This window comes from Acyrthosiphon pisum, chromosome X, assembly GCF_005508785.2.
Source record: "Acyrthosiphon pisum isolate AL4f chromosome X, pea_aphid_22Mar2018_4r6ur, whole genome shotgun sequence".
NCBI lineage: Eukaryota > Metazoa > Arthropoda > Insecta > Hemiptera > Aphididae > Acyrthosiphon > Acyrthosiphon pisum.
The window spans coordinates 94,885,585-94,900,255 of record NC_042493.1 but is presented as its reverse complement, the minus strand read 5'-3'; the positions used below and the strand labels follow the sequence as shown (position 1 = coordinate 94,900,255).

At 29.9% G+C, this 14,671-nt stretch overlaps 1 protein-coding gene across 2 annotated transcripts in view; it reads left to right on the top strand.

The window, feature by feature from the left end:
- The first annotated feature begins 6,952 nt into the window (after window positions 1–6,952).
- Window positions 6,953–14,671, top strand: part of LOC100165282 (glutamine synthetase 2 cytoplasmic-like) — a 19,296-nt gene continuing 11,577 nt past the window's right edge. The window contains exons 1-3 of one of the 2 annotated variants that reach the window (XM_001947933.5): window positions 6,953–7,087; window positions 12,169–12,362; window positions 13,615–13,776. In XM_001947933.5, coding sequence (XP_001947968.1) covers window positions 12,176–12,362; window positions 13,615–13,776 — 349 coding nt within the window. In that variant the 5' untranslated portion in view covers window positions 6,953–7,087; window positions 12,169–12,175. Of the gene's footprint in view, window positions 7,088–12,168; window positions 12,363–13,614; window positions 13,777–14,671 lie in introns of those variants that run through there. The other variant, XM_029491448.1, reaches the window with a different exon arrangement.

The following is a 14,671-nucleotide window of genomic DNA, read 5'->3' as shown; positions in this document are numbered from 1 at the left end:
ATAATATCTGTATGTATGTACTATCTATAATCTATATATCTATTAACTGTGGTACACGACCACAATAATATTATTGGTAGCCAACGATAAGCGTTTTGGTGGCATAATCCTCAACTCGCCGATTCGGAACGTAAGGATATAATTTTATCCTTGGTTATTTTACTTTTTATAATAAATTCATTTTGCTATCGAAACTTTATACATACGCTTTTATAGCTAACTGTATACGTTGGCAAGTACAATTTCTACTAACATTATCAAATACATTTAAATACACTTCACTTAAGACAAAATGTACGCGAAATGTCGGGAAAATAAATACAATCTACCCGCTCGAGCCAGACTCGTCGTAGGGGGGGGGGGAGGGGGGGGCTCGCCTAACTAAGGCTTTACATCGAGGTGGATATATTATATCTACCTTGCTTTACATATAATGGGCATAATGCTATGCCACCATTTTGCGACTCATTTACCAATGATAAAATAAAGGGGGAGAAATTCATATTAACATAACATTATTAGTCGCAAAATGGCGGCGTAGCGTACCTGTATCTATAGTGCCCTATAGTACGATAGACGTCGACAGTGTTCCCAGTGTTAATTTTTTTAATGTCTTGCCAACTATTCGTTCCAATAGACATTGGAGCAAAATATGTAATTTGAACAAGAGAATATTAGGTATATCAAAAGTTTTTGTAATATGCATCCTTTTGAACACATACCATTGGAATAAATGTTTATTTGATTTTGACAAAATATATCGGAACAGACATGGTTTGGCAAAATAGTTCATTGGAACAAATGTACCTACCTACAGGTAACAATTTTGGAATAAACCATTTGTTCCATTAATAATATGTTCCAGTAAATATTTTGTCCCTATTTAGTTCCCTTTTCCCGAGCATTGGCGCGCGCGTAGTCTCGGGACCGCAGGCTTTGCGTTTGCTGCCCAGGCCGATTAAATTTGTAAGGGCCGAACAGACTTGGGTTTAGTTAAAAATTAAAAATTCTATAATTTAATCAAAAAAAAAAAAATAATAAACGTATTTCACAGGACACTGATGATAATCACATAATAGTTACACAAAAACTGAAACATGATATTGTAAATCTTACGCGCTGAGAGAGCTGAGAACGAAAAGTGAACCCACGTGGGCTATGACTATTTTGTATACTGACAATATTGACTATTTATAAATATAAACATTTTAAATATAAATATACAGGTCCATGTCACTGGCACCCCCCCATTTCGAATTTTGGGCCCAAACCCAGGGCGATCGCTTGTGCTTTATTAGTGCACGTTAGTGCTTTTTATCCCATCGTTAGTGCTTTATCCCTTCCAAAGTTATTCGCATTTCGTACAGGGGGGTGTCTGGAACATGCCAGCACCCCCCATTTCGAATTTCGGGTCCAAACCCGGGGTGATCATTTGTGCTTCGTTAGTGCATGTTAGTGAATTTTATCCCGTCGTTAGTGCTTTATCCCTTCCAAAGTTATTCGCATTTCGTACAGGGGGGTGCCGGGGATATGCCAGTACCCCTCATTTCGAATTTCGGGTCCAAACAAATTTCATTCGTTTGTGCTTCGTTAGTGCACGTTAGTGCTTTTCATCCCGTCGTTGGTGCTTTATCCCTTCTAAAGTTAATCGTATTTTGTACAGGGGGGTGCCAAGGATAAGCCAGTACCCCATACATAATTACTCCCCCCCCCCAATTCAAATTTAGGGTAATATTCCTTGTGCATCCATAAAATTAGGTAAGTTATAGTACCATGTCAAAGTATGATACTTGATAGGCCTTAATAGTTTATAAGTTATAACTAGGTTCTAGTATTGTAAAGAACACATATATTTGAATAAATATCTATATCTAAATTATTCTCAAGTATTTAAGATACTACTCAAAGGTACTTATAGGTACATGTATGCTTGTACTATAGGTACCTAAAGTATTTCAAATAATTTTCAAATACTTTTGGTTTATTATTGAAGGTTTGTAATATTAATGTAACATAGAAGGTATATAATCTCATTTTATCAAGTTTATTTATTAAAAAAAATGCTAATTGTATTTTAGAAATATTATGTACTTTGTATTTAATATTTTAAACAAAACGACACTTTGTACAATGTATGTTATTTTATGGTATTCAATAATAACTATAGACAACACCACGCAGTATTGAAAAATATTATTCACTGTTTCACATCTTATTTTATTCTATATATTCAGAACTTATACAGAACTAAGTACCTACAAATTGTATTCGTTTGTGCTTCGTTAGTGCTTTTTATCCCGTCGTTAGTGCTTTATCCCTTCCAAAGTTATTCGCATTTTGTTCAGCGGGTGCCAAAGAAATGCCATTACCCCCCCCCCCCCAATTCAAAATTCGGGTAATATTCTTTGTGAATCTATAAAATTAAGTAAGGATAAGTATGTCCGTAGGATCATAAGTATTTTACTATTTATATAATATTATATAAATTATTAAATTATTTTTATAAGGTATTTATTACAAACGTAATGAAATAAATTACATACTAATATTATTATTATAATTTGTAATATTTAAGTTTTTTTTATTAATATTATCGGGGATAGAGTGATGTGCTAAACGATTGATATAATAGTATAACACTCATCCCAAAGGTGACACGATAAAGTGCTTGACTTGAAAAAATAAAAGTGGAGATTCTGTTTACTTTTAAAAAAAGAGCGTCCCCATTGCTTGTTCAATGTTATTGAGCTGCGGGGCTAGCCTAACCTAACCTTCCTCTTTGAAATAATATTAGTTTCTGAAAAATTAATTGGGGTACTCCGTTCCCCTTCGTACCCCCCCCCCCCTAAGTCAAGCACTGTAATAATTTATTTTGTTGAATTAATGTATATTTAAAACACTGATAAGTAATGTTAACAGTTTATGTATAATACTGCAGGTATACATAACACCCATACTTGGTCCAATTCATGTACTTATAGTACTTATAATTGCTCAGTTTGCATGAATGGGCAAATAAAGATACCTACCTAGTTTGTTTTTATATACAATATAATATAATCTAGTTATATATTTTATATTAGGTACTTGCATAATATCATGTAACTTGAAAGGTAACTTGGCATATTTTAATAAATATTTTAATGATTTCATTTTTAAAATCTCATTCCATATTTTGAGTACATAATATATAAGTTATATCCATGAATACTATTTTTTGGAACCAAAAATATAAATATTTTTTCTCAGCATTATTTTACTATTTAAAAATATTAGATTATTGCCCATGATTAATATTCATTTTATTTCAAAATAATATGTAATTTTAATTAAAAAATTAAGAACAATATTACATTAGAGTATAATAAAATAGTATGATCAAATCAAAGATGTCCTATTATTAAAATGTATAAATGTATTCTGGCAAATTAGGTAATACAAGTATTATTCTTACTTTGGTAGAAATATTCAGTAGGTCACCTGGTGAGAATATTATGTTTATAAACTATAATCAATGAAATAATGTATCAAGTGAGGTTAGGCTTGACTTAGTATGTAGTATAGTTTGGCTAGGATTTAGGTACCCACATACGACAGACCAAGTATGCTAAGTATGACCTAAGAAATTTTTTTTTTTTAAAAAGGAATGTGAAAGAGATATAAAAGTCTTGTGGTTTTAGTACCTATTTGTGTTATAATAATAAAAGCACATTTTTAAAAAAATATATATTGTATTATGTATTAGTTAAAAAATATTATCTCCTAGCTATTTAATTAAATAGTCTCATAAGGTTGAAAAAATTTTTGTTTCATAAGTAGCAGTGGCATATTTAGGAAAGGGACTCCAGCTTAAAGTAATAGAACAGGACTGTGCGACCTTCTACCTTGGTTGAATCCAATCAAAGTTAAATATTTCTTTAATTATTCACTTAGGTCGTGTGCACTGAAACACACAGGTCTTTTAACCATTGTATAATTACTTATTATTGAAGTGGTACTACATATGTGACCTTCTAACGCTGTGTGAAATCAACGCGTTATACCCCTTTTTCTATTACCTACCTAGTCTATACCAAACGCGCCGTAGTTCGTGGAGGTGCAGCAATGTAGGCCATCGGCTGCCATTCTGAATATTCGGCAGTGTTGCCTACGGTACAATATTTGGCCAGGATTAGTGAACATTTAAAATTCCGTATGGTCAGAGTATGGACAACCTATAATAGATCAAAAAAAATTTTACGTAAATTCTGAATCTCTATTTGGTAGGACAATTATTTGACAGTAGGACAACATTTGAAACGTTGAAGAGGTTGAAATTCGTAAATGCTTGGTGCGGTATGTAAATTAACAGTGGTATATATTTCAAAACATAATAGGTAACATACTACATACCTATCTAATTTTAAATAAAATCGATATAGGTACTTTTGATTAACTTAAGCCAAAATCATAGAAAAGTAATTAAAGTTATGTACCTATTGATTATAATAAATAACTAGAAGGCCCGCGAGAGTGTGATACTTGCGTTAAAAAGTGTAAATCGAAAATAGTACAAACAAAATCAACCATGGTTATCGTAAATTAACAGATGAAAACAGACTGAACAAAACGCTGGATCATGGCTTTTGCAAAAATTTACTCCATTATTTAGTAAACAGAAAGTCCTAATTTCTCTGGTATCAAACGTTACCAACGTTTACCGCTATATGGAATTTCATCTAAGTATTCAATTCTGGTGTGCCTACTGACACAAACAAATTTTTTTTGTCAATGTTTTTATTTTATTGTTAAAAATAAAAACTTAAATAATATAATAATATGTGTATTGTGGTTTAATTTATCACCGTTTCTTAAGGTAGCTAACTTTAATTATATGTAACCACTTTTGTAATTAGTATGCTCATCGACCGCACTTAAATACATATTAAGACCCATAAAAATCAACGTAAATGGCTAGCAAATATTATAAATTCCTAACATTAGTAGTCAATATCGTCATTGTGTAGCCATTAACAGTCAACATACGCAAGGTTATAAAATTCAAATATTTTGATAACATATTTACAACTCTGACTAGAAAATAACCTTAATATCTAATAGTGATAGATAGTTGATCAATATGTTAAATATTTAAATTGAGTCGGAAATTTAACAATACATATTATAAGATAAATTATACGTCTTAATATTACCTACATAAAAAAAAAAAAATTGAATCATTTACATTTTTACAATTTGATGTAGGTACTGTGACAATTTCAAGGTAGGTCATGTTAATGGGTGGAGGGGGTTGTAACATTTACCCCTCGCCACATACAAAAACAAAATTTTATATTTTGGTTTATATCATATACACCTCTCAGTCCAACCATTCTGAACTGTAATCTGTATAATTTAAGTAGGTATGTACATGTATAAATGCATGCATCCATATCAAATAATGAGTTACATATAGTATTTAATAAAGTCGTATATAATTTTTCGAGTAGATTAATGGAAATATGGAATTATCTGTATTGACGTAAAATACTCAAAATTTGCAAACTTTAAAAGGTTATAACACTGGAACTAAGTCCAACCGACAAATATTCAGATTATACCATTGTACTTAACTCGTTTAAATATTATATAGATATTATCAAATTCTGATTGCACAATTTTGCTTAGCTCATTGAAACATACCTATATAGGTTCCCGAAAAATACTGCATTATATCAATATATTTGTTCAATATTGCAATAGTGATTAGTGTTTATTACCAAGTACCTAATATCTTAATTACAGGCTTACAGCTACCATAGGGTATTTGGGTTTTTATTTGTTGTTTCTATAAAATACCTATATCCTACCTAAATACCTACCTATATCAATAGGTAGGTACCTATAAATGATAATATTTGTATAATTAAATGAGTAGGTACGTAAATATTATATGGTTAGCCAATTTAAAAAAAAATCATAGGAGATATGACACCCAAATCCCCTCTTCGTAATTACGCCATTGTCCTAGATATATGTTATGCAATGTGTTAGTAGGCTAAGTTAGCAGGCATGGGAGTGTTCAAATATTATAATTTAATAAATATAATTATTAATTAATTATTATACCAAATAAGTTATCGCGTTTTATATTGTATACTTACTATATAGGTAACGTATGTATTCGATAGACGGCTAATTTTACCTAAAATGTACTTACCTAATGTACGACCATCGATATATTAGATAAGTAAAAATAAGTCGGAATAAGTACGTTATTGTTAAAACCGATTATAAATAAATCGATAAATCGCATTTACAACCCCATGTGACGTCTAATTAACATCTACAAATACATTTTTTAAACTTTTAAAACTTTTAATAAGTACCTAAAAATTAGAGTTCACCTAACAACCAGTTTACAATAGTTCTTTTATTTTTTATTTGAATTGATTTTTATCAGTTATGTCTGAAAAAGACCCGGAGTTATCGTCATTACCTTGGAAATATTTTTTAACACATCGTTGTTTGAATATAATGTAGGTACATTATTTCCTAGTAAATATCGTATACCTACTGTCTAATTTGATCTGAAATATCGTTATTGCCTAGTCATTAACAGTAATTCCTTAGGTATTAACGCACGTCTTATTATCTATGAGCATGGCAGTCGACAGCTTATATTATATAAACAAAATGTCAAAATATGGCCATTGGCTAAACACTTACCTACGTCAGCAATTATTGTCAACGCGCGTCAAAAGGTCCGCTGTCACCTATGAAGTATTCAATTCAATAATAAAAGGTAATAATAAAAATAATATTGCTCTTTATAGTTTATTCTGTGTGGCGGGGATCGCGAACAATCAATTCTAACGTGACGCAACAAAAACTAAGAGGGGATAAGACAATCACTCATCTTTATAAACACAACGCACAGACAACAACGGCGCAGTGTTTACCACTATTGTCAATTAATCACAAAGTCCACGTCGCTCGCAATAAAAATTTTATCAAGTCACGTTTAACTTCTTTTTCATTTATTTTCGTTTAAACTTAATCTCCATTCAAAAGGTAAACTTTATTATTGCGTCATATTCAACATCAGGTATGATCTATATTTGTATATTTATCTTGTTTTGTAGATACAGAAAATCTTAATGTTACTTATTTCAAAGCCTGACTAGTATCCTTCAATAACACTATTGATCTTTACAATTACCAATAATTAATATACGACATCGTATTCAGGTGTCAAAATATATAAAAATTAAATCTAAAAAAATAAAAACCAATAAACTTAGAACACATTTAAAATATAATTTAACTACCTATTAATTAATTTTAATGCATCTTCTAAATGAAAGTTCAAAACAATAAAGTTTAAATGTATAGGATATGCCAATTTTTTAGAAAAAATAAATATTTATTGTGGCTTATTAAATGGGCAAAAGGTAGTTCATAATTAGTTTTTTCAGAATATAAGCAACTTCTTATTAATAGTCTGCATTCTTGATGTTGTTAATTTTAATTTTATTTTGTTCATTGATAGTTCTGTATTATTATACTATTAATTTAAATTTAAATTAACTAAAAGTATGGATAGCATAATCAGTCTATATTTTTATATAGGTATATTATTCAAATATTCTCATAATGTTCTTTGAACTGTCAATCAAACTTATTGTAAATATGTAATTTTTTTTATAAGTCATTTTTCTTTTGTTTCTGTATAATAAACTATACGAATGTTAGCTCACTACGCCATCACAAGGTTAGGCTTAGATAAAAAATATAGCTAATTATAACAAAAATAAATAATTGAATACAAAGAATTAACATAATTTCAAAATCAAATATATTATCGTGAACATATTAAAAGCGTTATCTTAGAGTTAATTATTGTGTCTTTCAAACTTTGACTTCTCAGTTGTTCAAATATAGATATAGCTAATTAAAACTTTGGACAGTTATCTATAAACAATAAACCTAGTTCATTAATATTGACTGATAAATAAATTTGAGGTGACCTTTCCACACTACAAAATCCGTACTGATCCAATAACATACCAACATAATCATCGACTGAACGTTTAAAACAATAGTTAATAGTTATTCGTAGAATAACTTCATATAATATAAAAGCATATTTTATCATAATAGGGCACTGTAAATTAACATCGTAAGTCATACGCGAATCGACCCAAACCAACCAAAAGAAGTCTTCATTTCAGTGAGGGTCTCCGTATATATTATTTACAATTAAACCTGCAGGTATATATTTTTACATTCAATTATAAACCAATGTTTCTATATAAATCTAATATTATTTATTAGTAGAGTAATAATTACACACATAGTTAGTTTGTCACACCACTCACATTAAATAAACCCCCATAAAAGGGTCTATTTCCACTTAATTAATTTTTATTATTCTATAACAAATAATGGATAAGGCTTATGGAATCGAAAAATATTCGAACGATTTTTAAGATTCGATATAGATTTAGATATTAGATAGAACCAATTGTTTTAGGTTAGCATACGGCGCTTGCCGGTATTAATAATGTCAAAATCATAACCGCATATAAGCATAATATTATTAGAATATTATAGAATATTATTCGTTTATGTCTGCTTGCAATTGAACACATCTAAGAAAAATAGTTATTTATTAGTAGTTAGGTAGGTATTACGCTATGATCCCCCGCAAGTGGTTTGTGCTCTAGGTTTTTGCATCTAGGTTTTATTTATCTTCGGTAAACAACGAGTAATTCAGCATTACAGCCATAATATTTATATATTTAAAAATTGATGCGATTAATTCATACAGCTATACCTGAAGTTCTACGAAACTAATTTGCGTGAATTTTTCATACGCATATTATGTTCGGTGTGAAGATTAGCAATCTAATGAGAAAAGTTCAAAATAGTATATTGTGTGGTAAGGACGGGATATTTAGATATTTAGCTATTTCAGACGTGGGAGACGCCCAAGATTGAAATTGCCTCCCCGCACAAGCCACATATATACTATTTTTTTGTTACGCCTCTACGTTCATCGATCAGTATCTGGTTGTGCAGAATATATGCCTAGCACTTTTGGGGATTTACGGTTTACCACCCGGCACTTTTGAGGATTCCCACTTTATCCCACACTGTACGGAAATGGTTGCTTTCTAAAATGTCAACCATTATTAAGAACTAAATTTTCTGTGCCCTGGCGTGACAGAAAATTAATTATTAAAATATTTATTACGAATATAGGATAAGGTAGGTATAATAGGTAGTAGGTATAACACTATTACACTTTTATAGCCAGTTAATAAATTACTATAATATGTAGGTAGCTGTGAGCGTATAATACAGAGTATGATTGTTCCTATATAATATGTCTCGGTAGGAGAGGTACATAGAATTGATAAACATGTATTTTACGTGTTTATGGTTCAATGTTTGAAATATACAATAATATGCGTTTTATTCATAATGTGCAGATATATAAAAATAAAATAAGCACCATTTATTTAAACATCACTAATATTATTCGTTATTATAATGTTATAATAATATTTTTAAACAAAAAATTGCTCTCTGGGTACATATTTATTAAAACAAGTTAGATTGACAATTGTATAAAGCATATCTTATATTAACAATTATATTATAATGATTATAATAATATGTAATTTGAAAATAATAGTTTCATGCGCCATCGGCGTGATTAATTAATCATTTTTTATATGGAACAGATAATATTGCAAATTATGTTCCTATTAAAAACCAATACCTATACAATGGGTACTACAATATCATAAATTTATACTAAATCTAATCTTTTAAGTTTTAACATTTGGTACCTATGAAATGAGTAAATATTGTATCCAATAAGTACCTATGTGTAGATAGACCCACCTGGGAGAAAAATTCAGGCCGGTAAAATATATTACCCAGGCCACAATATTATTTATAATTATTTATTTATCAAACCTTTTAGTTTATATTATAATATATTAATATGTAAGAGGACCACAAAAAAATCAGTATCGACATATATTCTCTTAAAATCATTTAAAAAAAAAATTGCAACTAACAATTTATTAAATGCAATATATGCTCGAAACTTTTTTATAAGTTCATAATTTATACTCTTAAAAGGACACCATCATCCACATTTATCGTCACCGTCTTACAACTGCGCAACATGAAATATTTACGCTCAGCAGTTCACTTTAAGGTTTGTTAGCTTAAAAATTAGAGTGATTCTGGTAGAGAGTCAGGTTTTTTTACGATAATTCAGTTTTCAAGCGAATTATGATCATTTTAATATCACGCTATTTTTATATCCAAAAGTTTTTAGAAAATTGTATAATCGTAAAAAATCAACATACGGACAAAGATAATGTTCTTACCATTAAGTTTCATAACATCTATAGGTCGATGTACTCTAAATCTTAAACTAATGTAGCTAACGTGAACTGCTGAGTACACATTTGATATTAATTTTTACGAGTGTAATGAACAGCATTTAATACACAAACAAAAAAGAATAGATATTTGAGTTTATAGTACATTTTATATTTTAATCAAGTTTTATTAATTTGAAAATCTGAAAATTAATTTCTATTTAGATCAGTCTTATTAAAATATAACATAAATTGTATTTTGCATATATCAACGTTTTTGTTTGTTTTCCATATTTAATACGTCATATTTGTTGTTTTATAGTGCATATTTTTGTTGCATCTTATATTTTCACGACTACACGTATACTCTTACTACTTACCTAAGCTTATTTTAACCATTACTTATTTGTTACGTAGTATCTTAAATACAATGTTTTCGATTAAATTTCAAATACATATTTTATTGAATATTATAATATTTTTAGAAGTATATTTTGAGTATTTTTTGTTTATATAAATCCGTTCCATAGTTATAATGTTTATGACACGTTTGGGTCGGTATGTTTGCTTCGTTCGGTCGTCCCATACACGCGTAGGTATAAGTGTCTCAGCTGCTCAGTGCTCAGATTTCTAGCTGTTTGAGACGACAAAAAAATACTTCTGTGTTGTATAAAATATTGTATAGAAGGTACACACTAAGACCGTTGAACTGGTTATGATGATGGATGGGAAGTAGCGGGACGGCGGTGGTGTCAGGGGTGGTGGTGGTGGCGTCAGTGGCGCCAGGTGAGTTGGATATTTCTGATGAAATATTACAGTTTATAAACAATGGCGGTGTAGGTACTCGTGGTGCACATAACAAACACACATTTTAAATAACCACTGTTGAAATAAGGTAAGTAAACACGGGCATAATCACTGACTAAATTTTCGTAATATTTTCTTAAATAGGTATACAAAATAAACCGTTTTGTTTTTCATCGGAATATTGCTTTTACAGGTTTCAAACTTTTTTTTTTTTTTTTATGAAAACATATATCTAGGTCATCCGCAGTTTGTATATAATATGGTTAGGCATGTACCTATATAAGTGTAATTTTAACGATGAATTAAACATAATAATATGTCGTGCAATCATCTCGTACCTACCTATATATTGCACCTGTAACTTGTAAGAATAGTATTAATATAATATATATATATATGTGTGTATGTGTGTGTTTTAGTATATTAAATTTATTAAATTTATACTCAATAGGATTTCCATGTACTTTACGTAATTGAACGAATAATATAGGTAAATTGTATATGTAAATACACAGAAATAAAAAGATCGTACTATTACTATTATTATAATTTAAATTTAGAAAAATAGTTTTTCTGGAAATCGATCCTTTATATTTGATGTATTTACAGCAATTTTCTAAATAAACATCATAATTGCATTAGAATAACCCACAATAATAGCCGATATCCTTATTTATTCGGTCCAATCAATAAATATAAACAACAACTAGATATACGTCTTCATACCTACTACAGGTGTGACCGATGTTGAAGTCGGCCGCCTTTTATTTAGGCAATATTTACATTTATTGGTATGAATAAATTATACTTAAATACACATACAATATACTTTGATAATATTGTTTTGTAAACATTGTCTGCTTTGCAAATGGCGGTTGATTTCAATGAAAAGTTGTCGAGATATTCGTTGTATATATCTATGGTCCAATTATCGGTAGACAATGTAGGTAATATTAACAATGAATACATTTTACAGTTCAGCCATGCCGGGAAGCGGATTTTTGGAAACTTCTCCCAACTGTGTTATCAACAAAGCTGTTGTGGCTAGATTTCAACAGCTGCCTCAACCTAAGGATAAGGTACAAGTCATGTACGTATGGATTGATGGAACCGGACAAGATCTTAGAGCAAAGTCCAGAACACTAGACTTTATACCTACAAAACCAGAAGGTATATCGTCGATTTGTCGTGTATCTTATTCAAAATATTAGATAACCACCTGCTATGTTTATACATTGTAATTACATTTTAGTCAACCGAGAGCACTGACCATCTGACTGGATAGTTAATCTAATTCATTAAATATTTTTTTTATCTTAAATTTATATATTTTTAGGTCAATATTTATAATGGTTGGCTGGGTGGGTCAGTGGAATTAGGATATCCTGTTCAAATATACTATACATTTTTTTTCCATTGTTCTCATACCATTATAATTATTGCAGCAAATTTACGTCGTCGTTTATTATATGAGTAATTCATAATCAACGACTAAATGTTTTGTTCTAACATTCTTTGTGATTCGCAAACAAAAAAAGACAAATGCAGTATGGAATATAAAAATATAACAAGAAACTTATATTTTATCGATTAATCGCATAATTATTACTCTGGAATTCAAAATTGTAATCGTGTTTTAACACGGAATCGGATAAGAATATAGAATATAAATATTCCATCAATCAATCTATTTACTTAATGTACATTAACTATATAGTCTGTTAGTATTTTTTAATAAATAGACTAAGTTGAATTAACTGTAGACATTCTACATAAAGTATAATTGGACAAATTAGACCCATATTGATAGACCGCAGTATAAAAGCTAAAATTACTAAATTATTCAACGCCTTTTTGAAAGCATGCCCCCAACAGAAAAATAATTAACTACCCCCCCCCCCCCCCAAAAAAAAAAAAAAAAACCACCACTTTCTATGGCCTCATTAATTCAATGAAATATCAACGGTTTCTATAAACGTTCCAAGAAACCAACCAGCAAATGAATCACATTTAATTCAAATTTATTGTACACCCAATGGCCTATGCTATTACGGATTCATTAATAACAAATAAATAAATAGACAAAATGATTATTTTTCTGTGATTAAAATATTATATTTATTTGGCAATAATGAGAATAATATAGAAAATATTAATAAAAACAAATTCATTTTACTGTTAAAAATATGTTAATAAATATATTTATTCAATCAATATAGTAGGTACTGACGTACTGTTAAAAAATTTAAATTTAAACTTCTTATACATTTCGGTGAGATAAAAATAATGTTTTATTAAAATATATTAATCAAAGATGATAATGGTTCGTCTAGGTACTTATAATAATAGTGCAATTGTTGGTACTCGATTAGTGATTTCCTCGACTCAAACTTAATATTTGCCTTTTGCTATTTTAAAACAGATCTCCCAGTGTGGAATTTCGACGGAAGCTCTACGTACCAATCTCAAGGAGAAAACTCGGATACATTTTTGTATCCAGTGGCCATTTTTAACGACCCTTTCAGATTGGCACCGAACAAACTTGTCATGTGCGAAGCGTACAAACACGATCACACTCCAGCTGGTAATATAACATATTATGTACTGACGAATTATTAAAAATGATTGACACTCGCAATAACAATGATATGTCCAATTACGACTTTCATCATTTTTTTTTTTGGGGGGGGGGGATGAAGAAAACTCTAATATATAAATATCGTTAAGAATTGTGAAAAATTAGATATTTTGATCACACTCATATTTTTTTCTACCTGCAATACTCAATATTCGGTACTTATTTTGCACTCGAAAAACAGTAGGAAGATAAGGTAGGTTGTCCTATTAGGGTGTCCTTATTTAACTATAAATTTTTTTTTTGCAATTTCTGTTGGTCTCACCCACCTTATTTGTGTATATTATGCATAAAAAAATTAGCTAAAAAGGTTTCAAGTCAATCTATTAAGGTTAACCAGTGTCGACTTGAATTTGAAATTTGAGTATATTAATTCATTCATAATTTAATGATATATTATTCCCACATCTGACTCAGTCAGATATCTAGGGCTAAACTTCGATAAGCGCCTCACTTGGAACAGCCATATCCGTATAAAAATACTTGCATTAAACGCCCGTCTTCGCAGACTACAAACGCTACTCACAAATAACAAGCACTCCAGTTTAAAAATTAAAGTTCTTATATATAAAACGCTACTCAAACCTCTATGGACATATGGTCTTCAATTATGGGGCACAGCAAAAGCGTCAAACATTAACAAAATTCAGCGATTTCAGAATATTGCTCTTAGGAAAATTACTAATGCTCCACCCTTGGTTTCGAATTACACTATACATAATGTATAACGACCTGTCAATTAAATCGTGACAGAAGAAGCTACACGTTTCTACAAAATCCTTCATGCCCGACTACAAACCCACCAAAACCCACTCACTAAAAACCTATCCACGCAAACATTACC